At 48.3% G+C, this 27,556-nt stretch overlaps 1 protein-coding gene across 3 annotated transcripts; it reads right to left on the bottom strand.

The window, feature by feature from the left end:
- Positions 1 to 169: 169 nt before the first annotated feature.
- Cd4 (Cd4 molecule) lies at positions 170 to 26,659 on the bottom strand. Of its 3 annotated transcripts, XM_006237331.5 has the most exons (11): positions 26,464 to 26,658; positions 22,191 to 22,273; positions 18,550 to 18,636; positions 18,257 to 18,421; positions 9,844 to 10,002; positions 8,336 to 8,572; positions 6,161 to 6,496; positions 3,269 to 3,472; positions 2,610 to 2,728; positions 2,248 to 2,315; positions 170 to 1,712 (listed from the first exon to the last, which is right to left on the bottom strand). In XM_006237331.5, the coding sequence occupies exons 3-11, from the start codon at positions 18,602 to 18,604 to the stop codon at positions 1,682 to 1,684; spliced, it is 1,374 nt and encodes a 457-aa protein (XP_006237393.1). In that variant the 5' UTR covers positions 18,605 to 18,636; positions 22,191 to 22,273; positions 26,464 to 26,658; the 3' UTR covers positions 170 to 1,681.
- Positions 26,660 to 27,556: the final 897 nt, after the last annotated feature.

Here is a 27,556-nt window from a genome sequence, read left to right on the forward strand (position 1 = left end):
GCCTCCAGGGAATTTTCCCTTCTCTGGGCAACTCATCTTCTTCCTGGGCCAGGCCTGGCAACTGCTGTCTGTCTGTCTGTCTGTCTGTCTGTCTGTCTGTCTGTCTCTCTCTCTCTCTCTCTTTCACACACACACACACACACACACACACACACACACACACACAGAGTGCATTTTATTTATAGCCTTTATTTTCCTGTCAGCTCAGGAAGCAGGAGTGGGGAGTGGGCAAAAATAAGAAGCGAGCAATGAGGAGAAATGGGGAGGGGATGTTTCTAGAAGACCAGCTGGGAAGAAAATAGGAAAACAGGGAAAGGGGTTGGGAGAGGGAAAGGGGATCCTAAAGCCAGAAATCAGAAAGAGGCAGAGGAGGCTGAGAGTCTGAGAGGAACAGATCAAGACCAGCAGGGCGAGTCCTTAGACCCCTGACCTCCCCGGATGTGTGGGAAGGACGGGAGGTACAGCCACCTGCCACAGTGCTCTCCATGAAGGACCCCGGCACTGCTCACTTCCCAGGCTCTGCACACACTGAGGGGTGGGTCTCTCCCAGCCTCACTCTAAGAGAAGCAGGGTTTTGTCCTTTGGTAAAGGGCCGGACAGCAGTGGTCAAGGAGGATTTGAAACAAGCTCTCCTCCATGCTCTCATGATCTCCGCCTGGGCTATGCTCCTGTGTGTCCTTGGTGCCTAGGACTTGCTCCAGAGCTCTGTGTGGCGGTCATCCCTGTCTCTCACACAGAGGCTCTAGGGATCAGAAGTTCTGGGTTGGTCCCACATCAGCACTTGTTCATTCAACCCACGTTCCATTTTACTAGGGATGATTGGTTCTCTCTGCCATCTTGGCTGTCACTGTCAGCTTGTAAGATTTCACCGTGCGTGTGTGTGTGTGTGTGTGTGTGTGTGTGTGTGTGTGTGTGTGTGTGTGTGTGTGTGGTGTACACATGAGGGTTTCAAGAGTCGATTCTCTACTTCCGCTCTCAAGAATCGAACTCAGGTCACCACACTTGGCAGCAAGAGCTTTCTACTACTGAGCCCATCTTGCTAACCCACATGTAAGGTTTCTGTGAGGGTCAAACACCCAGGACGTTAAACTGGCTTACGAATTAAGATATGCTGTTCCGATATATGGACAGGTGTGTGGCCGTGTGCAGGTGGTCTGGACATGTGTTGTTGAACTGGTCAGAATGTGAGTCTGGTCTTGCCCCCTCAAACAAGAAGCAGACAGCCAGGGAAGCTGAAGCTGACTTCCGCGCCCTCTCAGACTGCATCTGCCCCTGAAAGGATGTGTGATGTGCGTGAGGCCCCCCACTCAGCCTGGTCCCAGAGGTCTCTCCTGAACTGTGCTGTGTGTTTCCAGACACCAGTCCCACCATCCAGGTCAGGTGCCCTTAGATCCAAGCAGACAGCTGGAAAGAAGATCCAGGATGTTAGTCAGAGAAGGGCTGGGCTCTGGCGTAAAGGCAGCTACGGAGGATCAATAAGCTGGCTGGGTGTGCTTGAGTGTCTGAAACACAGCCGAGCGCAAGCTCAGCCAACGGGCTTGGGAACAGAGGCAGAGAAACCGTGGCCAGTTGTGGAAGAGAAAAGCAGGAGGCCAGAGGCACTGTGTGGGCTACATTCATCTGGTCCACAGGCCTGGGTCAGCGACAGGACACAGGCAGGGCTGCAGGTGGGGCCCAGGCCTCATATGAGATTGTGGCTTTTCTGCATCCGGCTGCAAGAGAGAAGAACAAGGGGAGCAGATCCCTTCTCCCAATCCCTTCATAAAAGTTCTGCCCACTTTTCTCCTGCAGCACAGGGGGACCTCAGGGCATCGCTGTAGTCTGCGTACCTCAGGCCCACTGCCCCTTCATCTCCCTCTGCCAGCCCTTTCCCAAGTTCTGTTTCTCACTCTCTCCACCCTTACTCGCACCTCTCATCCTTCTCAATTCCATTTTCTTGTCTCCCTTACCCTTGTCTTCCCTTTCTCCCATCCTCTTTCTCCCCCTCCTACTCCTCAGCCCAGATTCTTACTGGGAGCACTGGTCTCCCATCCTCTTCCCATCTCCCATTCCTCAGCCCAGATCCTTACCGGGAGCACTGATCTCCCATCCTCTCTCTCCCCCTCCTACCCCTCAGCCCGGATACTTGCTGGGAGTACTGGTCTCCCATCCTCTTCCCCCCTCCCATTCCTCAGCCCAGATCCTTACTGGGAGCACTGGTCTCCCATCCTCTCTCTCCCCCTCCTACCCTTCAGCCCCGATCCTTACTGGGAGCACTGGCAAGTCTTCTTCTCACTGAGAAGCCTCTTGATCTGAGACATCCGTGCTGCCTGGCGCTGCCCAGGGACAAGGAGAGCAGTGGTGAGGGTCCTAGTCCTCCAGGAGGGAGGTGCCCCTTGGAGGGGGGAGGGGGGGAAGCTGGCAGAGAAGAAGCATTTACTATGGCTTAAGCCACCTGTCCTGTCAGGTGACAGCTATTCCTTCTGGTGTCTCCCTTCAGATGGGATCAGAGGCGGGCTTTGGTGGGCAGAGAAAGCTAAACCAGAAGCCCGTCGTGGGGTGCTCAGCCTCAAGGACAAGGTTTCACAGTGCTTGAGGATTCAGTGGGCAACTATGGAAGGTTCACTCACCTGTTGGTGCCGGCACCTGACACAGAATAGGATGCAGAGCCCCGTGAAAACCAGAAAGCTGAAGGCGCTCCCCAGCACGACAGCCAGGAACATTGTCTGGTTCAACCCTTTGGATAAAACTGGGAGAAGAGGGAAGGTAGATATTTTGGTTGGGGATCTAGGTCCAGTGGAGGGAAGCCCCGTGTCCATCCCAGACACTGTGAAGAAAGAGAGAAACTCGGTGCCTCCAGCTAGGGACAGACTTACCTGTGGTCCCAGGCCAGAGAAAAGAGCTGAGTGCCAAGGGTTTTGGGGGTTACAGACCAAGGAAGGGATTGTTTTTCTCAGAGAGCTCTAGAGAACTAGAAGCAGGTGCCTGATACCAGGCCCTATGTGTTTGTTTAAGTTTAAGGGGAAGACAAGGAGATGGGTAGCTCTTAGCCAGGAAGGCCTCATCCTAAGCTGTATGGAAGTAGGACTCTGGAGGATGCACGTGGGAACCTAGAACCCAGGGCCTCTCTCCCTCCTCACTTCTATCTTCAGGCCTCTGTACAAAATGCCTCCACGTCAGAGGAGCTAGGGGGCTGAGAGTCTAGGTCAGCATAGCTTGTCCCAGGAAGTTCCACAGTTGAAGAGGCCAACCAAGGCTTAGCGTGAGGCCTTAGAAACTGGATCCTTACCCTGGATCTTGGAGTCCATCTTGACCTCTTCACCTTCACTCAGTAGACATTGCCACACCCCTGCTTCAGGGGCCTGCACTTGAATCACTTTCTCCTGCCTGGAGACCCTGGCCTCCTGATTCTCCTGCTTCAAGATCAGTCTCATCTTGGGTGAGGTGGGTCCCATCACCTCACAGGTCAAAGTGTTGCTGTCGGGCTGAGTCACTGCAGAGGAAAGAGGGGCAGAGACCTGGGTCCTGTTGTTCAGGGTTCCCAGCCTGTACAAGCTGTAAGGAGCGAACCAGATTTACTTCTTGCCTGGCACCATGGCTACTCTGCCAGCCATGGCGATAGCAGAGACACAGGGTGTCCCTGGATAGACTGGCAGTACGGAATGTGTGAATGGATGCCTGAAGTGTTTGCATGGGGCCAGGCAGGTGCTAAGTAGGAAGGGTTAGTCACTGTGATGCGTGCAGTTGAAAGGATGCTGTATTAAAGATACAAATAACTCGTCGAGGTTGATATTACAACCACTACCACGTGCAAAGATTTCGTTCCATATTAAAAAGATGATGGGGCCGGAGAGATGGCTCAGAGCTTACGAGTGTTTGCTGCTGTTCCGGAGGTCCCATACAGCAGCAACTCTAACTGTGACTCTAGCTGCAAGGTGTGTGATGCTCTTTTCTGGCCTCCTCAGTCATAGGCATGAGTGGCATACATTCTCTCTCTCTCTCTCTCTCTCTCTCTCTCTCTCTCTCTCTCTCACACACACACACACACACACACACACACACACACACACACACACGCACACGCACACAAATAAAAAAATCTTAAGGGGCTGGAGATATGGCTTAGTGTTTAAGAGCATTGACTGCTCTTCCCGTGAATCCAGGTTCAACTCCCAGCAACCATCTCGATAGCTCACACCTGTCTATAACTCCACTTCCAGGGCTTCAGACACCCACACGCAGACATAAAATAAGGATAACTTATGTAAAATAAATAAATATTTTTTTAAAGATTTATTCATTTATTATATGTAAGTACACTGTAGCTGTCTTCAGACACACCAGAAGAGGGCATCGGATCTCATTACAGATGGTTGTGAGCCACCATGTGGTTGCTGGAAATTGAACTCAGGACCTCTGGAAGAGCAGTCGGGTGTTCTTTTTTTTTTTTTTTTTTTTTTTAAGATTTATTTATTTATTATATATAAGTACACTGTAGCTGTCTTCAGATACACCAGAAGAGGGCATCAGATCTCTTTACAGATGGTTGTGAGCCACCATGTGGTTGCTGGGAATTGAACTCATGACCTCTGGAAGAGCAGTCGGGTGCTCTTAACCGCTGAGCCATCTCTCCAGCCCCAGTCGGGTGTTCTTAACCACTGAGCCATCTCTCCAGCCCAATAAATATTTTTTAAAAAGTGACAGGGGAGAGAGAACAGAAATTGGCGTTGGCGAGGTGGAGGTGGGGTTATCTCCAGAGCATGCCTAAGACCCGGCACAGGGGGAGGTCCAGGGTATCTCTGGGGGTAAAGCTAGCTAGACTAAACTCTAGCTAAAACTTCTAGCTGTGGTGGATATGGCCCCTGAAGCAGTCACTTCCTGTGGCCAGGCAGGACTCCTAGTGGAGGGCTAAGAGCAGCAGCCCTGAAAACTTTTGACCTGAAATGTGTCCTGTCTACAAGATATGCAGGGATGAAGAACAGAGAGAATGGCCAACTAATGACTGGGCCAAATCGAGACCCATCCCACGGGCAAGAACCAATCCCTGACAGAATTAACAATATTCTGCTCTGCTTACAGACAGGAGCCTAGTATGACTGTCCTCTGAGAGGCTCCGCCCAGCAGCCAATGGAAACAGATGCAGAGACCCACAGTCAAACGTTAGATGGAGTCTTATGGAAGAGTTGGGGGAAGGTTTGAGAGACCTGAAAAAGACAGAGAGTCCACGGGAAGGGTAACAGAGTCAACTAACCCAGACCCTTGGTGGCTCCCAGATACTGAACCACCAACCAAAGACAAGGCATGGACTAGACCTAGGCCCCTCTCCCCCGCACATACATAGCAGATGTGCAGCTTGGTTTTCATGGGGGTCCCCCAACAACTGGAGTGGCGGCTGCCCCTGAATCTGTTGCCTGCCTGTGGATCCTGTTCCCCTAACTGGACCACCTTGTCTAGCCTCAGTGGGAGAGGATGTGCCCAGTCCTGCAGTGACTGATGGGTGGGTGGGGGGTAGCCCCAGGGGCTCCCCCTTCTCAGAGGGGAGGAGAGAGGGGGATGATATTAGAATGTAAAGTGAATTAATAATTTTTTAAAATGAGCAAAAAGGTCCACAGTGCCGAACGGGCTTAGCCAGGGTTGCAGAAGGTCAGGCAGAGGAAGAACTAAATCCCGTGTGTTAGTCTCTGTGGAGCCAGTCCCAGGGTGGATTATAGATGTTGGGGAAGAATTGTGAATTCCAGCCTCAATTCAAATCCAGCTCAGGACTGGGTGTTGCCCAGTAATAGAGTTTGTGCACAGCATGAATGAGGCCCTGGTTTCCGTCCCCAGGACAAAATAAATAAATAAATAAACAAACAAACAAACAAATAAATAAAAATCAAAACAAAACTGTCTCAAGATCCAAAGAGTCCTTCATTATTTAGTGAGACAATCAGAGTCAAAGCGTCCCCTTTGCAGACTTGACCAGCCATGGAGAGTCCTAGACCACCCCTTTCACATTTTACCCCGGCTTGCCCCTTTACCTTTTACCCAGGCTTGCCCTTTCACCTTTTACCCAGGCTTGCCCTTTCACCTTTTACCCAGGCTTGCCCTTTCACATTTTACCCAGGCTTGCCCTTTCACCTTTTACCCAGGCTTGCCCTTTCACTTTACCCCGGCTTGCCCTTCTCAGCCCACCCCTTACCTTTCATCACCACCAGGTTCACTTCCTGATACAGTATCCCTCTGTCCAGAGTCAGGGTCAGGTTGCCAGAACCAGCAAACTGAAGGGAGACCTGGGGTATCTGAAGGGTGAGTGGGAGCGTTTCGGACAGCTGGAACTTGGGGTTGCTAGTAGACTTCTGCACAGACACCTTTTGGTTCTTTAGGGAGAAGGTGATCCAGGACTGGGAAGAAGGAGCCTTCTCTGCCTTCCATCTCAACTCTCCCTGCAGGCTTTCCTCTCCAAGGTTGAGTGGGAAGGAGAACTCCGCTGACTCCCCCTCACTCTTATAGGCCGTGATGGATGTGCTCGCAAAGCCTGGAGGTGTGAAATAAGCAGAAATAACTCTGGGTGCAGAGGGAGAGGCAGATGAGGGAGCATATGGCAGGGCAAGCGTTTGGCACAGGGACACAGGGACCATCTATCCACCAAGGTGGTCATTTCTCCCTCCTAGGACCCCTGGAGGCCAGAAGCTATTAGACGTTTGCTTATCCTTCACAAAATAAGAACCAACACTAAAATAAGGCACTGATCTACACTGTCATTCTCTCGATGGTACTGGAAAGTTGCCGTCACAGCATCATCCCCATCTTGGGCATATGAGAGCACAGGATAAGAGATACAGTTGTCACTTGACAGGAAGAGGAATCCTGGTAGTGGGGAGCTAACCAGCTTCCCAGGGCTGCTGAAGTCATGGGTATTGGAGGAGAACCTGTGTCTCAGTCACTGTTCTATTGCTGTGAAGAGACCATGTCCTTGGCAACTCTTATCGAAGAAAGCAATGAACTGTGCCCGTCTTCTAGTTTCGGGGGTTTCATCCATTCTCATCACAGAGGGAAGCATGGTGGCCTACAGGCAGTGCTGGAGCAACATCTGAGGGACACATCCAGTCGCAAAGGCACAGAGGCAGACAGACCGGGCCTGCTGTGGGCTTTTGAAACCCCAAAGCTCACTCCTAATGACACATCCATTTAAAAGGCCACACCTCCTAATCCTTCTCGAATTGTGCCTCTCCCTGGTGACTAGGCACTCAAATATATGAGCTAATGAGGGCCGTTTTTATTCAAACCATCACAACCTACAACCATCGCTTCACTAAACCAGCATAATCCCTAACAACATTCTAAACGTTTGTCCTTATACCACAGATAGGCGTAGTCCTCACCCCTCATTGAGGAAGCTTCTCTTTGGGACAGATGGAAATGTTTAATTTCCGATCCCTCCTGATACATCTGGAACATAATTCATGCACCCAAGGCTCAGGAATGGTTTCAGAAGATGGCTGGGACCAGAGAAACAAGAGTTTGCTGTGAGATTGTGTCTCCTACGAATGTCAGAAACTATACTCATAAACTCTCATTACCAACACGGCTAATGGACATGCTAATGTGAGAGGGGCAGAACTCCGGAGGTCTCAAGCTTAGACCAAGGCTACAACGACGACAACAACAACAACAACAACAACAATCTTCCAGGAAAAACACACTAATTGGTTATCCAATAAGAAAGGATCAGGTCCGTAAAAACATGTACATACAAGCAACATTATACAGACCAAACAAGTGGCGCACGCGCGCGTGTGTGTGTGTGTGTGTGTGTGTGTGTGTGTGTGTGTGTGTGTGTGTGAAACAAATAAAAAGATGCCATGAATTTGAAAGGGAGTTGGCTGGGGTACATGGGAGGGTTTAGAGAGAAGAAAAGGAGATGATGTAATTATATTATGATCTCTCCAAAATTAAAATAATAAAGCAGGAGTGAGTGGCTGTGGCAGAGTTGGGACTTGAATCAGTACTACACACAAGGTCTGTGTTCAGTCTCCCACAGGGCTTAGCTCAGGATGTAGAGATGCAGCGACTGGTTTGCTGAAGTCAGTACTCCTGAGCGTATGGACTTGTCCACTACTAGAAGTGAAAGCTGGGGACGAGGACACTAGGACTCCTGTGCTCTCACCTCCTACTTTGCCACACTTCCCTCTTATGTACTTTTTGGTTGCTGTACTGGCACTCCCTAAGCGGGGAGGGCCCTCAGGATGGACCTCAGCTAGAGGAGGGTCTGCAGCCATCCCATCACTCACTTCAAGAGATCCAGGAACCAACAGAAGAGCAGACTGAGGAATTCCTGAGCAGTGAGGAAGCTTCAGAGAGTGTAGCCTCTTACCCAGCACTGAGAGTTTCATGTCAAATGAGTGCTTCTTCTGGTTCAGGGTCACGGTGCAGTTCCAGATGCCACTGTCCTGAATCCTTAGGCTGTGCGTGGAGAAAGCTTTGGAGTCCTTGACAATGTTACTGCTTTTGTGTTTGCACTCTATCGGGGGGTCAGAGACCTTAGGGTTGCTATCCAAGATCAGGGTCAGGCTCTGCCCCTGCAACAGTCTGGTACCCGGATTGAAGGTCACTGTAGAGAAAGCAGAGTACCTGCATCACACACACACACACACACACACACACACACACACACACACCTGCACCACACACACCTGTACCACACACACACACACCTGCACCACACACACCTGCACCACACACACCTGCACCACACACACCTGCATCATACACACCTGCATCGCACACACCTGCACCATACACACACACACCTGCACTGCACACACCTGCATCACACACACCTGCACCACACACACCTGCACCACACACACCTGCATCACACACACCTGCATCGCACACACCTGCACCGCACACACCTGCACCATACACACCTGCAACACACACACCTGCACCACACACACCTGCACCATACACACACACACCTGCACCACACACACCTGCATCGCACACACTTGCATTACACATACCTGCACCGCACACACCTGCACCATACACACCTGCACCACACACACCTGCATCGCACACACTTGCATTACACATACCTGCACCGCACACACCTGCACCACACACACCTGCATCACACACACCTGCATCACACACACCTGCATCGCACGCACCTGCACCGCACACACCTGCACCATACACACCTGCAACAAACACACCTGCACCACACACACCTGCACCATACACACACACACCTGCACCACACACACCTGCATCGCACACACTTGCATTACACATACCTGCACCGCACACACCTGCACCACACACACACACACACACACACACCTGCACCATACACACCTGCACCATACACACCTGCACCATACACACCTGCACCACACACACCTGCACCATACACACCTGCACCATACACACCTGCACCACACACACACACACACACACCTGCACCATACACACCTGCACCATACACACCTGCACCACACACACCTGCACCACACACACCATCCCCAAGGACTAAGGAAGAAAGAACAACCGTGTCTTTCCATCATCCCATCTTTCAACAGTGCCTCCCTCCCCTCCCAACTCCCATCTGCCCACTCCTAGCACAAGGCAGGGAGGGTTCCCTTCTTTCTCCTTCCCTTGCTCTTTGTCTCCTTCCTTCCTTCCTTCCTTCCTTCAGTTCCTCCCCCTTTTCTTTCCTTCTCTCTTTCTCTTTCTTTGTCCCTCACCCATTAACCACCCAGAGGAACATTCTGACCCACCTGTGGTCTGAAATGTCACCGGTTCAGGTCCTGGTTTTGGTGTGAGAATGGAAGGGAAGAGGGGGAGGCGTCTACATCCCAGGGCCGCCTGACTCACCTCTGAAGACCCACAACTCCACCTCCTCTTTCTTGTTCTCCAGCTCGCAGACATAAGTCTGAGAGTCCTCCATCCTAAGTTTATTGATGATGAGGGGAAATGATCCTCTCTCCCATGCATTTTTTCTGGAATCAAAACGACTATACAGCTCAAGTGAACCTGTGAATAGAAGCCGTACTTTCGTTGAGGTGCCCGGCACCCTGCCAAGATGAGGGCCCACAAGCCTGCTGGTCTGAATTGCCTTCTTCACTTCATTCCCTATCAGGAGCTCCAGACTGATGAGAAGCCCCACCATATCTATTCACATGGTGGGAGCAGTGGCCCAAAGATATCATAAGACACTATGCTGACTTGGAGAGCACCCGCTCTTACTACCAAACACTGCACACCCCATCTCCAGCGATCTTCACAATAATCCCACAGCGCACAGACTGTTTTGCCAACTGTGCAGATATGAACACTGCCGCTCAGGGTTGAAACAATTGCTCAAATTCATACATCTTAGTATTTAGTCCTATGAATTAGAGTTATTAATGTGCCTTCAGAACCAAATACCTGGGCTGGAGAGATGGCTTAGGGGTTAAGAGCACTGACTGCTCTTCCAGAGGTCCTGAGTTCAATTCCCAGCAACCACATGGTGGCTCACGACCATCTGTAATGGGACCCAATGCCCTTTTTTGGTGTAGACAGCTACGGTGTACTCATATACATAAAATAAATAAATCGTTAAAGAAGAAGAAGGAAGAGGAGGAGGAGGAGGACAGGTTTCTCTATGTTGTCCTGGCTGTCCTGGAACTGGCTTTGTAGACCAGGCTGGCCTTAAACTCGGGGCTTCACCTGCCCCTGCCACACCCCCTTTCTACCTTTAAATTTGGACACCTGTAAGAGGTGGAGCTTATAGTTCGGGCCTGGGACGTACACTCTGCAATGCTGTCTCCTGCAGTGTGGGCGCAGGATCTATTCTATCCTTCAGTCCTCCCTCCTCCCTTCCTCACCTCGTTCATGCTGGGGATGGATCCCAAGGCCTCACACATATTAAGGAGGCTGTATGCCTGAACGACACCCTGCCCATGTCTCCTCGCTCTGTCTTACATTCTTTCCCTATTGCTATGATAAAACACCCTGACCATAGCAACCTAAGAGAGGGCGCTTTATGGTTCAAGGGTCCAGTCCATCACGATTCAAACCCAAGGCAACGAGAGTTGAAAGCAGTCGATCATGCTCCATGAACCAGCAGGAGGCAGGGGATGATGGACTGATCCTTGTGCTCAGCTGGGTTTTTGTTTGTTTGGTTTGGCTTTGTTTTTTCCTGTTTGTTTCCACAGTGGGCAGATTCCTCCACCAGAATTTGATCAAGAAAAGTCCTCACAGTCATGTCCAGAGGCTATAAAGTCTCCCAGGAGTCCCATGTGGCCTATCTCCTAGGTGGTTTTCAGGATCCTGTCAATTGATTCCAAGAGGAAATTTCTCCTTTAGCTCTCGGTAGCAGCTCCGTAACTCATTTCTACATTCTCACAACTGATCAGACTTCCTCAGAGTCTCTCTCTCTCTCTCTCTCTCTCTCTCTGTCTCTCTCTCTCTGTGTGTGTCTCCGTCTCTCTCTGTCTCTGTCTCTCTCTGTTTCTGTGTGTGTGTCTCTGTCTCTCTCTCTATCTCTGTCTCTGTCTCTCTCTCTCTGTCTCTCTGTCTCTGTCTCTCTGTCTCTCTCTCTGTGTGTGTGTGTCCTACTGTGTGAGGCCCAGGGATCAAGTCCAAACTTGGTGGCAAATGCCCTTACCCGGTGAGGTCTCCCCCACTCTCACCCTTTCTTTCTCTCCTGTTTTACGCCTTTGGTCCCTTGCCTATTCTTTCCTGATCTTAGACAACTGTTTAGTGTTGGCCTAAGTTATCTCCTGCTCTCCTTCCCTAGTTCTACATCTACTCTGAATCCCACTAAACAGCTCTATTATCACTGTAGGTGGGTGTCCCCAGCCCAGCCTTCTGTTCGACTCTAGGTTCGTATATCCAGTAGCCCAAGGAAGAATTCGTTGTGTTCCAATAACACAACGTCCCAGAGTCAACTGTTCAAAGTGACATGTATCACCTCGCTCCTAAAATAAGCCTTCCTGCTTGCCTTTCTTGACTTCTGATGAAGAAAATCATGACGCGAATGCCCAAGATGCCTCGTGATTCGAAAAGGAAATTCAAAAGGTTGTAGTGTATCTAAGAGAATGGGCAAACCTGAGACAAATTGGTTGAGGAGAGCGGTGTTGAGCTAAGTCTTAAAAGACTGAATGGAGAATGCAGCTCAGTGGTAGAGAACTTGACTAGTACACATGCGGTCCTGGGTTCAGTCTCCACCCCATCATCATCAAAAGTGAGTGTGATAGGGTGGGGGTAGGGTGCTAGGATGTCTTAGTAAAGTTGCTTTTCACCTGACCATGCAAACCTAAGTGCAACCCACACAAAGGTGGAAGGAGAGAACTGAGTTCAAAAAGTTGACACACCCTCACTGTCGTGATAACAATTAGTAATTTTTTTCTTTTATGGTTTCACTGCATACCCTCGACTGTCCTAGAACTCGCTCTGTAGTTTGAGGCTGGCCTCTTCCTGACTGCTTGGGTTAAAGGCATGCACCACCACCACCTAGCATAAATAACAATTTTTAAAAGATTTGTTTTTTTTCTTTTATATGTATGAGTGTTTTGCCAGCATGTATGTATATACACAATGTGTGTGGCCGATACCCATGGGAATCAAAAGAGGGTGTCATTTCCCCAGCACAGGTGTCACAGATGGTTGTGAGCCTCTCTATACGAGTGCTGGGAACCAAACCCAGGTTCTCTGCAGGAGGAGAAAGTGCTCTTAGCCACTCAGCTGTGCCTCCAGCCAAATAATAAATAAAATTATCTTTAAGAAGGAAGATATAGGCAGGCTAGGGTGAGCCTCATGGTAGAGCACTTGCCTGTCAGTTTCTAACTTGGCAAGAAAAAAAGTTTTCGTGTGTGTGTGTGTGTGTGTGTGTGTGTGTGTGCACATGAGTGTGTAGGTGCCTGAAGGAGAGCATTATCAGATATTCTACTATGCCACTCTCCTTATTTCTCTGAGACAAGGTTTCTCACTAACCCTGGACTTAGTATGGTGGTGAGCAACCCCCATGATCGTCCCGTCTGCCCTGTACAACGCAGGGGTAGCAGGTGGGTCACAAGTCACACTATTCCAGATTTTCACATGGGTGATGGAGTTTCCAATTGAAGACTTCATGCTGGAAGAGCTCTCACACACTGGCTCCCCGGCCTCAAGAAATAAAAAGGTTTAAGTACAGAAAAATGGATGCGGGAAAAGGTCGTTCAGGAAGGGGGATGACATAAGAAAGTAGCCCAAGGCCAGCTGTCACGAGACATGAGGGCGTGAAGGTTTCCAGCTGGGGTGCTGGGCCACGGTGCAAAGACAGCAGAAGGAGCAGTGGAAGCTCCTAGGCTTGGTCCTACGCAGAGGACGACGCGTGCCAATGCTCGCTTGGGAAGCCAGTACCGCAGCAACAGAAAGAGAGAGACAAGAAGAAAGACAAGGAAGAGAATAGCCAGGCTGCCCTTCCGTGGGACAGGTGCATCTCAGAGAGGATGAAACCAAAAATCAGTGAAGGAGAGGGGCGACTGTAGCTGGGGAGTGGTGAGAGGTGGCAGCCTGGAGCAGAGGGAAGGGGTTGACTTCCACACATCCAGGCAACAAGAGGGTGATGCTGCCATTGTTAAAGATCAAGAAGTGAGAGGAGGTGGGCAGCTCAATAGGTGAAGAGCCTGCTGCCAAACCAGGAGGACCTGAGTTCAGATCCCCTACGGCCATGTAAAGCCAACTGTGCAGATGCAAGCCCATGCACATGTCCTGCACCACGAGTGGTGGAAACAGGTAGATCCTGGAGCTATTCAGCAGAGCATCTAACAGAAGCATTGAACGTCAGGTTCAGTGAGAAACCCTGCCTCGAAGGTAAAGCAAAGATGGGGGTGGAGGGATGACTTAGGGATTAAGAGCACTGGCTGGGAGTTGGGGATTTAGCTCAGTAGTAGAGCGCTTGCCTAGGAAGCACAAGGCCCTGGGTTCGGTCCCCAGCTCCAAAAAAAAAAAAAAAAAAAAAAAAAAGAGCACTGGCTGCCCCTCCAGCGGACTTGGGTTCAATTCCCAACACCCACATGGCAGCTCACACTTGTTTGTAACTCTACTTCCAGGGGACCTTACAGAACACCAATGCACATAAAATAAATAAATTAATTAGTTAATTAAAAAGCAAAAAACAGGGGTTGGGGATTTAGCTCAGCGGTAGAGCACTTGCCTAGCAAGCGCAAGGCCCTGGGTTTGGTGCGGTCCCCAGCTCCGAAAAAAAAGAAAAACGAAAAAAAAAAAAAAAAAAAAGCAGAGAACAATAGAGGAAGACATCGAACATTGACCTTTGGTCTCTACTCAGACACACAGGGTGAGCATATCTGCGTGCCCACACACACACACACACAACCAGGAAGTTAAAAAGGGAATTGTTTCTACGGAACAAAAGCATTAACAAAAAAGATTAGAAATTTTTAGAAAGTTTTTTAATCTCACAGGTAAGAGAAATAAATACAAATTAAAAAACATTGACATAAATGAGGAAGAGGAGGGGGAGGAGGGGAGGAGAAGGAGGAAGAAGAGGAGGAGGAGGAGGAGGCAAAGTTAAGAAGGTGGATCAGTGGGTAAACTGCTTGCCACAAACTCATGAGAGAGGCAGAGACGACAACGTGTAGAAACCCATGGGCCAGCTTTCCTGGCACACACAGTGACAAACATCATGAGACCCTGCCTCAAATAAAGTGGAAAGTGAGGACCAACACACGAGGTGACCTCTGACCTCTATGTTTGTGTGGCATGTGGCTTGCTCCTGCACTCACAAACAAATGCACACCCATGTTTAAATAAAACATTCAATGGTGGCCATGATGCTGGGGGCAGAAGCACTCAGTCACGTCGACGAGAGTTAGTGTAAACTGCCTTCTAGAATCCAATGTGTGCCCACTAGGAATGTGCTCACTCAGTTGACAGGATGTCTGCTTAGAATGCACGAAATCTTAACTTTGACACCTCCCACCCCCGCACCATGCTTATAATTCTCAGACAAAAGAGAATCGGGAGTTCTAGTTCCTTTCTGCTGCATACTGAGTTCAAGGCCAGCCTAGGCTATAGCCTGTTTCAGATGTACCTCAGCTGGTAGAGTGCTTTCACAGCATGCTGTACAAGGACCTGAGTTTGATTCTCAACTACACACATGGCCACACAGACGACAGTGTGTTCATACATGTCTGCAATACCTGTGCTTGGAAGGTATGAGAAACAGAAGGGTCAGAAGTTCAAGTTCATCTTCAGCTACACGGTTGAACTTGAGGCCAGCCTGCTACGGGAGATCCCGTGTCTGAATAAGTAAATATAGTTTATCAGCCTTTTCTTTATAAAACTTTATGTTTGAAATCATTGTCTTAGCTGGGTGTGGCTTCGATCGTTTTGGGGGCAGAGGCAGGCAGATATTTATGAGTTCAAGGATAGCCTGCTCTAAGTAGCAAACACTAGGATAACCAGGGCCACGAAGAGAGACCCTGTCTTAAAAACAACAGCGACAATAATGAAATGACCTCAAGGCTGGTATGATGGCTCAGCGAATAAAAGTGCTTCCACAGAAGCCTGACTACCTGAGTTCAATCCCAAAAGTTGTCCTCTGACCATGAACACGTGCACACTGACTCTCACACATCTGCATATACAAACACACAAACACACACACATACATACACACACACATACTAAATATGATGATGATGATGATGACAAAAACATTTTAAAAAGAATGATTTTTAAATGCAAACCAAAGCTACAGAAATCATATTTATCTGGGTGTGGTGGTACATTTCTGCAATCTCAGCATTTGGAAGGCTGTGCAGGAACATCACAAGTTCAAGGCCAGCCTAACCTACATAAAGAGGTGGAGGCTGTTTGGGCTTTATGGTGAGACCTTATCTTGAAATAAAAATCATAATTAAAATATTGTTAAATATTATGCTATGTCAGGTAAAACAGTAATTTTTATTCCCAGCAGCATGAAGAATGGTGGCTCATGCCTGTAACGCCACCATGTGAGAGACTGAGGCAGATGGATTACTGTAGGTTCAAAGATAGCTTGGGCTACCCAGTGAGACCTTGTCTCATTCGAACCACCATGTTAGAGGACATTACTTGGGGCTGGGGAGATGAAGCCTCAGTTAGTGTCAGCAAGCAGGCATTCTGCTGGCCTGCCCTCCCTGCCCTGCCCTAGCAATGGCTTGTGTCACCACCTGCCACCCCCACCAGGTGTGGCATGCCTATAAAAAGCCACCTCTCTCTCCCTGCCCCCACCTCCTTCTCATGTTCTCCACCAGTCTCTGTCCCCCTTTTGGCCCTTCTCTGTCCACCCTTCTTTGCTCTTATGGCTCTGTTCCCATCTGTCTGTCTGTCCGCCTGTCTGTCTGTCTCTCTGCATGTCTATTTGTCTGCTTCTACTCCTTCCCCGGTAAACCCCTTTTATACCAGACCTGTTGTATGGTGTTACTCAGGGGCATACCTTGGCATGGTACCCCCTCACCCTACTCTATTTCATAACAGGAGCCTTGACTTCTCTATCTGAAGACCCAGGCTCAGTCCCAGCATGCACAGTGGCTCACTGTAGACTATCTGGGGGTCTGGTTCCAGTAGATGCCACATTCTCTTTCATCCTCCTCAATCAGCAGGCACAGCATGGTGCACAGACATGCATGCCGGCAAAACACCCATAATGTAAAATAATAAAATACATTTTAACTTTAAGGGTATTTGCAAAATGTGTTCGAGGACACAAAATTATCCTCTGGTGTTCCTACAAAACTGCAAAGAGCCTAAATGCCCAACAAGATGGGATCAGTCAAGTAAATCATAGTATAGGTGAATAAGGAATTAAGTAGTTTCTGAAAAGAAATGAACTAGGACTACGTGCCAATTTTGGATAAATAAATATACTTAAAATTTTTTACTACATTTGTTGGTTTATTTAGAGAGTGTGTGAGCATTCTCACTTGCACATGCCATAGAGCACACATGGGGGTCAGAGGATAAGCTGGGCCTGACCACATGGGTCCTAGAACAAGAGTCAGGTTGTTGGACTTGGTGGCAGGTGCCTTTAATCTGCTTCACCATCTCACCAGCCCAAGCATATGTATTAACACACATAGGAATATAGACTCATCTTTCAAATATATATATCTAGGGGCTGGAGAGATGGCTCAGTGGTTAAGAGCACTGACTGTTCTTCCAGAGGTCCTGAGTTCAAATCCCAGCAACCACATGGTGACTCACAACCATCTGTAATGAGATCTGATGCCCTCTCCTGGTGTGTCTGAAGACAGCTCCAGTGTACTCATAAGTAAATCTTTTAAAAAAATTTAAAATATATATCTAGATATCAAGCAGGATCTGATTGTCTAGAACAAAGCGTTCTAGTGGAGGCCAGCACCCCAGGCCCTCCAAAGAGGCATGAAATCTTAGGGTTGGGCCTCAGACGCTCCTCTGGGAAGACTAGAGGCTGGACTGGAGCTGTGCTTCTCAAACTTCAACCATTCAAAGACATTGCACATAGTTTAACCAAATCTCTCTACTTTACACAGCATCTTAGAATGTGTTTGTTTTCAAGAGTAAATTTATTTGTGAGACAGGCTTGATGTACGACCTTAGAACTTATCACTTTTTTGCCTTAGCCTCCTAATGCTAAGAGGACATGTGTGGTGTGGGGTGTGTGTGTGTGTGTGTGTGTGTGTGTGTGTGTGTGTGTGTAGGCTGTTTGTTTGTTTGTTTGTTTTTTAAGACAGGTTTCTCTGCATAGCTCTGGCTGTCATAGAACTCACTCTATAGAATAGGCTGGTCTCAAACTCACAGAGATCCTCCTATCTCTGCTTCCTCCTGAGTGTTGGGATTAAAGATGTGCTCCACCACCACCTGACTTTGTTTTGTTTTTGTTTATTTGTTTGATTTTTTGCTGGGAAATCAAACCAGAGCCCTTACATGTTCCAGGCAAGCACTCTATATCACGAACTGTTGCTTTTAACAGGAGTAAACACAGTATCATATCATCTTTACGGTCTGTAGTAATAACACTCTTGAAATCATATACTTTGTGTGATAATTTTTGCAATGTCCATTAAAGTCATAAATATTAAAAGACTAAAATGAAGATTCTTGAAGCCGTGTGTCATCACCAGTTAGAAAGGGGGGATCCCGGGGGAGAGGGCCACTGAGATTGTGAGGAGCCTCGCCATCACGACACTCTGGATTTCTAGGAACAGGTTTTCCAACTGCAAGTTCATTCAACTCACTGTTTTCCTCCCTGGGTTAGGGGGACAGGGAATCTTACCTTTAATCAATAACTTGTTCTTATATCCCAGAATTGTCTTTTGGTCAGAGGACTTCCACGCGAAGGATGCACTCCTCCTCGAGGTACTTTCACAGGGCAGTTCTGCTGAACCCCCTTCCTTCCCCAGCACCACGGTCTTTCCTTGGGTGACAACTAGGAGTTTTGCTGCACAGAAAAGAAGGTCATGTTTCAGATGTGAACAGCTGTCTCCTTCTGCGTCCCACCCTTTGTGGTTTCCCATTCGCCCCTCCTCCCGCACCATCTGCCACTGGTCCCCAAGTCAGAGAACTCACACAGCTGCAGGAGCAGCAGCGGCAGCAAGTGCCTGAAAGAGAAGCCTCGGCACATGGTGGCCTGCTTGAGCGGATGGGGATCTGAGTCTGCAAAAATAGCAAGGGCGGAGGAAGATAGAAATCGTTAGTCTTCAGGTATTTCTTGGCCCTGGGGCACACAAGAGCTCTCTCTCTTCTTGGGACCTTTATAACCAACCCAGAGGACCTCATTTGCACACACTTAAGTGGACGCCCTACAGTGATGCACCAGAAAGTTCCATGCCAAATTGAGGCTGGGATGTTGGTAGCCGAAGACAGTTTTAACATTCTGAGCGGTAGCAGCAGCATAATTCCCAGCAACTGCATGGTGGTCACAACCGTCTGTAATGGGATCCGATGCCCTCTACTGGTGTGTCTGAGGACAGCGACAGTGTACTCAAGTACATAGAATAAATAAAAAGAAATATCTAATTTTGAACCGGAGAGATGGTCAGTAGATAAAATGTTTACCATGCAAATGTGTGGTCTAGAGTTTGGACCTCCAGACTTCACTGAAAAGCCAGCCAGACACTTGTAATCCCAGCATTTTGGGAGGCAGAAATATGGAACCCGTGGAGCAAGCTGGCATGGATACACACACACACACACACACAAATATGCTAATTCAAACATATATACTCACTTGCATTCAGATCTAGTTTTGAGAGTCAATATTGTGAGTAGGTTTGGTGCTTTGTTAATTATTTGAAGCTTTGGACAAGTGGTTCATTAGAGAAACTATTAGACTCTGTATAGAGAAACAGCTCTTTTTAGTTTAGATTTCAGCTATCGTTAGACTTAGATTTAAAAGTATAATCACGAACTGGAACAATGGCTCAGCCCTTAAGAGGACTAGCTGCTCTTCCAGAGGATCTGGGTTCAGTTCTTAGCACTTAATGGCGGCTTGTCTGGAACTAAGTCCCAGGGCACTAGGTATGCATATAGTGTGCAGACCCACATGGAGAAAAAACATCCTTACACATAAAATAAATAAACAAAAAATTAAAGTATAAGCATAGTCTAACAACATTTCATGTAAACAAAAATTATATATATGCATACATACATATATGCATATATATACACATACACACAAACACACACATATAACACAAACTCACAAACATACATACACACAAATACACACATATACATACACACACAAACTCACACACATACACACACAAACTCACACGATACATACATATATACATACACACACAAACACACACACATACACACACACAAACTGACACGCATACATATACACATAGATACACACACAAACACGCACATACATACACACACAAACACACATACACATACACACATACAAACACAGACACACACATGTTTAGGTCTAGGTTCAGAAACTTTGATAAACCATTTTCAGATAGCTTTATTTCACCTCTAAACCATATCACCTTTACTGATATTGTAATTTTTTTGTTTCTTTGCTTTTCCCCAGCCATGGACCTATAACCTAGAGAGTCCCACACACCAGATACATGTTCTATTACTGAGCCACACTCCTAGCCCTGATAACTGTAATTTTCAAATATTTAATGTTAGGTTTACAGATGGACCTTGCACCAAGGCTGCACAGTTGCCTTGTTTATTCATTTCATGCTGGCATAGATGCAACCCCCTTGCACCTTCTAGACAAGCATTCTACCTGGACCCCTAGCCCTTTATTCAGGTTTTGATACATCTCTCGCTTGCTTGCCAAAAGCAGGCCAGCACCGAGACGGAGCGCAATTGAAAGCTGTGGTTCCTGTCAACCTTAAACCTCTGAACCTGTACAACACTGGACCCAGTTGTGGGTGGGCACAACTGTGGGGAGCTCGTAAGGCCACAGCCCCACCTCTCCCTGAGGAACTGTGGGCAGCGGGCAGCTGCTGGAAGAGGGACAGTCATGGTTTTCAGTGGCAAAGCCACTGGTGTCTTTCCCGTGCAGTGAATCACTCCATACTCATGATGCCCTAGTTAAACTGGATGGGTCACAAAAGAACAAAACCAAACAAGACGTAAAAGTGGAAGCAGGGCTTGCTGGGAAGGGGAGGGTAGTTGACAAATTGGGAGAAAGAGAAGATGGTGAGAGTAATCAGAACACTTTATACAGGTTTACAAAATTGTCTAAAAATAACATTTTTAAGAAGGAAAGAGAAAATCATCAAACTGAAAGCAAAACATGTCTCTTACTGAAGTGGGGGGGGGACTTGTTACTCGTTCAACTTTTCTGCCTTGTTTACATATTCATTTACGTATCTATAAATCTGTTTGTCTATTCATTTATCAAATGTTACACTTGTGTGGAGGTCAGAAGACAACTTGTGGGAGTCTGTCCTCTCCTTCCACCATTTTGAGGCTCACGGATCTAGTCAGATGGTTTGGCTCTGTGGCACGAACCTTTACCAGCTAAACCATCTCACCAGCCGGGTATATTTACTTCTGATAAAATTTCTTATTGAGACAGAACTCGGGACCCCACACTCTAGACAAGTGCTCTACCACTAAGTGTCTGTGGCGATGGTGGCAATGTTTTAATATACATTTTTTTCAAAATTATTAAAAGTGGGTTCGGGAGCACCAAGTGTGTAGCGGTTTGAGTTGTGGTGGGGCATACAGATAATCCCTGCACAGAAGGTAGAAAGAGACAGGAAGTCGGGAGTTCAAGGCCATCCTCAGCAAGCAGACAGGAGAGGGGGAAGGACCATCCTTAGTCCCTTGCTGGCTGAGGTGTGTGGATGTGCAGAAGTGCTAATAACAAACACAGCACAGGGAACTGATAGAGGAAGGTATTTGGGGCCTGACAATAAATTCTAACAGGCAAGCTAGGAGAGTTGAGATTGGTTCTGGTGATAAGTAGAGTCCCTGTTGTTTACACACGCACATGCACACACCTTGCACATGCACACCCAAGCACACATGTACACACACACACACACACACACACACACACACACACACACACACACACACACATACTGCAACCCAGCAGTCCACGCTATAAGCAGGCCTCAGGGAAGTGACTGTTATGGGTGAGTCTCAGCAGGGATCTGGTCCAGAGCTGGTGAGGCGAGATATTCATGAAGAGTTTTTTGTTGTTCTTTCTCCCAAGCCTGATTTTTCTGTCCCCTTGGCTAACCCTTGCTGTGTTGCTCTGTAGCAATCTGCCCTTTCTGAACTCAGTCAGCTCCCTGATGGCGCTCTCTTGGCCATGTCCCCTCTGTCACCTTAAGAGAGGGTGATTCACAGACTCCCTTTCCCCTAGCCTGAACTCCACAAGGAGAGGGATGACAGTCTCAGGCTGGCACCAGTGGAAGTGGATAAAGTGCCTGTTTAACTTAAGCCAAAGGCAAGTAACTCACTGGGGTGTCCTTCTATACGCAGGGCATTAATTCTGTTCCCTAAATGGGTCAGTGAACACCGAGGACATAGCTCGGGGTACAGAGTTTGCTTTGCGTGCCCTGGGTTCCATCTTCAGTACTACAAAAATGTAGCTTCAAGGAAAGAAGGGAGAGGGGGAGAGAGGCACCCTGAGAAGGAAAGCCAGCACTAAGTGTATACTCACACCCAGCCTGGCCTGGATGGAGCCAAGACACCCCCACCATGCAACTTACTCTAGGACCAAATTCCACCAAGGGAGTTGGCTGCTACTGGCTGTGTCCTTTAGGCTTCCTGGTCTTCTAGTGACCACTTGGTGCTGCCAATGAGAAATGTCAAAAGGAGAGGGGAGTGTCTGAGCCAGAGACTGGAGCGTCTCTCTACTCTCTATCCATCCTCTGGGTGCGTTTGATGCCGAGAGCTGTATGTCCACCCTCCCTCTGTCCTGCCCCATTATAACTGTTGCCTGTTGGTCCTTGTCCACAACTTAGGCTCTGCCTGGCTTCTTGAAACATTTTTTTTTTTTTTGCCTTTTTAAACACTTCACCGTTGTTGCTAGTGTCTGTGGCCCTCAACGTACAGGTTGGTCTCCTTAGCCCTGTCCCTTACACTGTAATTACTTCCTTTCTACACAATCCCTTGAAGTCAGGTCATGGTCATGACACCTGCGGTTTTATCCACTGGGCCATTTGGATCCCAAACACATAATTCTTGATGGGGACATAGCACCCAGAGGAGGTGTGGGGCATTTGTTCTGACAATATGGCTTGGGGGAAGCTAAGAAATAGCTCTGTCCAGTTCCTCCACTGGCTCAAAGGAGAATCTTCCAGAACCTAAAACACAAAGATGTTTCAAATGTCTAGAAAGATGATAGAGGATAGATAGATAGATAGATAGATAGATAGATAGATAGATAGATAGATAGATAGATAGATAGCCAAAAGAGAGGTTTTGGGAGATGAGTCTAGTCATTGTAGTCATGGAGGGGGTACAAATTGGCACGGGTTAGGGTACAGTTGGCTTGGGTTAGGGTTTGCAGAGCATTTAAGGAGAGGGTTTGGGGTGGCAAGAGCTGAAGCCTAGCCCCAAAAAGGCTTCCTACTGTCCCTACCCTAGATGGAGAACTTTGGTGAGCAGGCCTGTCGGTCCAGTGAGTACAAGTTACAAAGAAACCAAATCCCTTTTGGGCTCTTCCTCCTTGGGGTCTAGGTTCTGGTTGCTCTGGTACAGATGCTGGGGGAATGAGGGCTCTTCCTGGCTCTTCCCCAGTTGGTAGACACTTTCTCTCCCTCACTCCACAACCCTGGCGACTGTCTCCAGCTCCTGGCACCGCACCAATGCACCCTGGGAACTGGCTCCGTGGAGGACGCTGTGGGTTTCCAGCCACAGCCTGCTTTGGTGCTTCAGGTTTCCGCCGCTACCCCAGAGAACTGGCCTTTGATTCCCACATCCTCAGCCTCCCCAGAGGCGCTGTACCTCACAGAACATAAGAGCAGCATCCTGTACGCACCCCTGGGAAAAGACGCAAGAGCTGACTGGCTGCAAGGTTCCCCTCCCCCGCCTCAGGTCTGCGTTTCTCAATCTGTTTCTCCATGCTTATGCTTCAGCTCCTTGGGTGCCTTTCTCTGAGCTGCAGCCTTTACTGCTCTCTTCCCCTTGGAGTGCCCCCTATCTCTTCTTCCTCTTCTTTCCCCTCCTCAGACACCATAAAAATCTCTGGTTCCTTCTACCCTGTAAACAAGCTGCCTAGCTTCCGGCAGGCCAGTAGCAAGTCTTCCAGGAGCTTTGATCTGACAGGAAGCTGCAGAATATAGGCTGGACCCGAGGGGATGATGTGAGAGGGATTGGCTGCAGAGAGGGTGCGGGGCAGGGGGGACGACACAGTGGACCAAGAAGGTGGACATGTTTTCTAGACAAACAAAACAAAACAAGACAACAACAAAAAACAAATAACAACAACAGCAAAAACCAACCACAGAGGCCTCGAGGGAAGACAGGAGCGAAGGAGAAAGAGACTCAGAAAAAGGTCAGCAAAGCCACAGCCACCTTTCACAGGATCCATTACCACACAAAAAGCACAGGGCCTGTCAGAAATGACAGGGGAGAGGCATAGAAATGAAGGGATTGTGGAAGGCAAGATGCATGCAGAGAACACAACACCAAAGGAACACAGAGAGAGACCACACAAGGGATGTTACCGAGTGACAATACATACCACACACCTTTCAAGATGCTTGGGGTTCCTGCCACCCTCACAGGGCCCCCAGAGATGGGAGAGGAGGGCACAGCTCCAGCACAGCCCCACCACAACGACAGCCTGTGGTCCTGAAGGCGTTTTCATCTTCTCCTCATGGTCCCCAGTCAGCCCACTCTAGCCCAGTTGTGGGCTGTGCCCCCTCACCACACACCCTTCCTCTGCTGACTAGCTTTGTATAAACTTCCTAGAGATGTGACCCTCTAAGCGACCCTTGTGGTTCAGTGGCTGCAACCTCTGCCACCCTCTCCTCTGCCTCAGATGCCCACGCGCAAAGGGTGGGTGGCAGTGGGTGGGGGGGTCTGTACCCCCTGCTGCTCTTGTCTCTGAAAGCACTGAACATGCACGCCCTACAGATGCTCGTATACACATCCTCCCCTCCATCATAACATTTCCCATCTCCATCCAAGGTATTTAACCCAACAAATGTTTACTACGTGTCTAAGACATGCCAGACATGGCCACCCAACTCCCAACCACTGCCTCTTCACCACTGTGGTCAAGAGCAAGACCCAAGGCCACTTCGAGCCTCTGCCTAGTATGGTTGATTGTGGGGGAAGATTTTGCACTTAGAGGCAGGCCTCTTCTATGAGGGCCTCCGGTTGAAAGGGAAAACTGGTTCTGAGTATCTGGCTCCTCAGGGGATCTTTCATTAGCGGGGCGGCCATTTTGTATCAACCTTCAGAATCTCAGATAGCACCAGAAATGGTCAGAACATGAAACAGCACTGGTCTCTGTCATCAGGTTCTCCCGGCCTTGCTTACGACATTAAATAAATAAAATAAATAAATAAAGTTCCCTACAAGACCAGGACATTCCTCTATTCCACTCAATAGAGTTTTTGAATTATCAAGACGGAACCTTTCTATTATGAAGAATCAGACTGAACCTCAGGAAACCACTCTCCGGGAACAAGTCTATGAACTGAAGGACATCATCCATGGGTACAACAGGACTTCAAGACCATGTGGCTGTAGGAGAGGAGAAAGGTCTGAGGGTCTGAAGTCAGGGGGCCAGAGTTGAACAGCTCACCCTGTCTTGAGAAATAGAGTTCTACCTTTTTTTTTTTTTTTTTTTTTTTTGGTTCTTTTTTTCGGAGCTGGGGACCGAACCCAGGGCCTTGCGCTTCCTAGGTAAGCGCTCTACCACTGAGCTAAATCCCCAGCCCCGAGTTCTACCTTATGCCCACTTTGTACCAAGACCACTGGGGTCTGTAGCCAAGACGAATTCTCTTAGAATTAATTATTCTAACGAGAGAGAGAGAGAGAGAGAGAGAGAGAGAGAGAGAGAGAGAGAGAGAGAGGAGAGTATCCCTTTACAGCAATTCATAGATAAGAGGTCAGTTTTAACATTTTCTGATAAATTACCTTCCCCATCTCCTAACTCAGGGTAACTAAAACAGAGTCAGTCCCCTTAGAACATTTCAAAAACCCTAAGTATCAGTCCAGATGTAGCAGCATGTGCCTCCATCCCAGCTACCAGGAAAGCTGAGGTAAAAGGATCACCTGAGCCCAGGATATTGAGACCAGCCCAGGCAACACAGTGAGACCTCAGAAACAAAACACAACAAACCAAGATCCTAAAAGTCCACAGAAGATAACAAGAGGTCCACAGCTCACGTGAACACAGAAGAAACTGAGCGAGGCCAAAAACGGACCATGTGGCTTGCATTGCTCTTAAGTGTATGATCCTTGGTGTTTTGCAAAGTAGTTTTTGTTTTTTGTTTTTTGTTTTTTGTTTTTTTTTTTTTTTAAATGGCATGTAGTCCACCTTTTTACTCTGCTTTTTATTTGTTTTTCTTGTGTTCACGGTTTCTTTTTTCATTTCTTAGTGTCTCCACCATTCTCAATATCTGTTCCTTCTTTCTGATTTTCTGTCCTTTGCTTAAATACTTCTGCATTTTCTCTCTCCCCGGCTTCACCCTTCCCACCGTCTCCCAGCTGCCTTTTCTAGCTCCCAGCCATCACCCCTCTGACTTTGCATTCTAGCTGGGGTGCGTCGAGGGGACACCTACTGCTCTGAGCACTAAACTATGCTTGGCGGGCAGTGACTGGCAAAGATGAGCAATGCTTACTGCCGAGCCTTTCGAACCTCATGATTCCAGTGGGAGGTCACTGTCCATGACCTGTTCTAAGAGGAGTATGGGAGAACTCCAGGCCACAACTGGGAACAGAGAACCGCATCCAGAACATTCCAGCACATCGGCTGCCCCTTCCAGCTCCTCGAAAGAACGAAGTTGAACACGTCCCTCTTACCTCTGGCCAGTCCTTCCTTCTTCGCTCTGCTTCTTGCACAGGTGTGTCTATAGGAGGGCTCGAGGCCTTGCAGACAGGTGCCTAGTGAAGAAGACAGTCTTGCTATGTCTTCACAGATGTTCGTAAATGAAAAGACAGGAAGCCTGGTGGCGAGGCTCCTCTACACAGCGGCGGACGTGAGCCAGCCCTCAGGAGTCCCTCCCTTCTACCCCCAGTTGTTGGGGAAGTTGACAAATTAAAAATGCCAAAGTCATTGGAAATAACCAAGCAGAATCAGGCTGCAGTTTGGAATGTCAATGCTGTTTGGGGAAGTAAAAAGGCTGGCACAGCCTGGTCGGGCTGGCCTGAGGAAAGGCTTAGGGGCACATAACTGTGACCCCAGCACTTAGGTGACTTAGGCCGAAGAATCACAAGCTCAAGGCCAGACTGGGCTGTTTATGTAGTAATGCCACATCAAAAAGAAAATAAAAAGTTGTAGGGGTTGGGGATTTAGCTCAGTGGTAGAGCGCTTGCCTAGCAAGCGGAAGGCCCTGGGTTCGGTCCCCAGCTCCGAAAAAAAAAAAGAAGAAGAAAAAAAAAAGTTGTCAAAAAATTTCATCAATGGAAAATTTAGATTTCATTGCCCAACCAATCCACTAAGTCAGCAGTTTAGAGATGTTCAGAGAGCCTAGAGGGAAACAGCAAGGGTCAACATGGCTCTGTGACAGCTAAAGGCATAGTGGTTTTCCCTTCCGCCATTGCTGAAGACCAAGTGGGTAGCATATGGCCAAGATGCTAAAAGCATGCATGATGAGAATCTTGTGTATCTCCTCTATGGAAAAGGCATGAAGAAGCCATTTAGACTGTATACCCCCCCTTACAGGAGAGTAGGGTCACTGTTTTTGGACAGGTAAGCAAACATGCTACACTTCCTTTAGTGACAATTTGAGAGCAGCTGTGGTGATCCCTCCGAGGGATTCTCATTACATACCCCTGAGCACATCTGTGCAATGTGGCTTCTTCCAGGGCTGTGATCAGCAGACCGTGTATCTGGCCTGCTGCGGCAGAGAGGCCTGGATCGAAATATGGACATCTGAGAAGACAGGAATGAATG

This window comes from Rattus norvegicus, chromosome 4 (genome assembly GCF_036323735.1).
Source record: "Rattus norvegicus strain BN/NHsdMcwi chromosome 4, GRCr8, whole genome shotgun sequence".
Classification (NCBI taxonomy): domain Eukaryota; kingdom Metazoa; phylum Chordata; class Mammalia; order Rodentia; family Muridae; genus Rattus; species Rattus norvegicus.

What these genes read in the sequence shown, in the direction of transcription:
- Cd4 (XM_006237331.5), bottom strand. Translation starts at nt 18,604, where the DNA reads ATGTGCCGAGGCTTCTCTTTCAGGCACTTGCTGCCGCTGCTGCTCCTG. An exon ending in CATGAAACTCTCAGTGCTGG is followed by an intron (nt 6,497 to 8,335) that starts GTAAGAGGCTAC and finishes TCACACCTCCAG; the next exon opens with GCTTTGCGAGCACATCCATC. An exon ending in AAGACTTGCCAGTGCTCCCA is followed by an intron (nt 1,713 to 2,247) that starts GTAAGGATCGGG and finishes TCTCTCTTGCAG; the next exon opens with CCGGATGCAGAAAAGCCACA.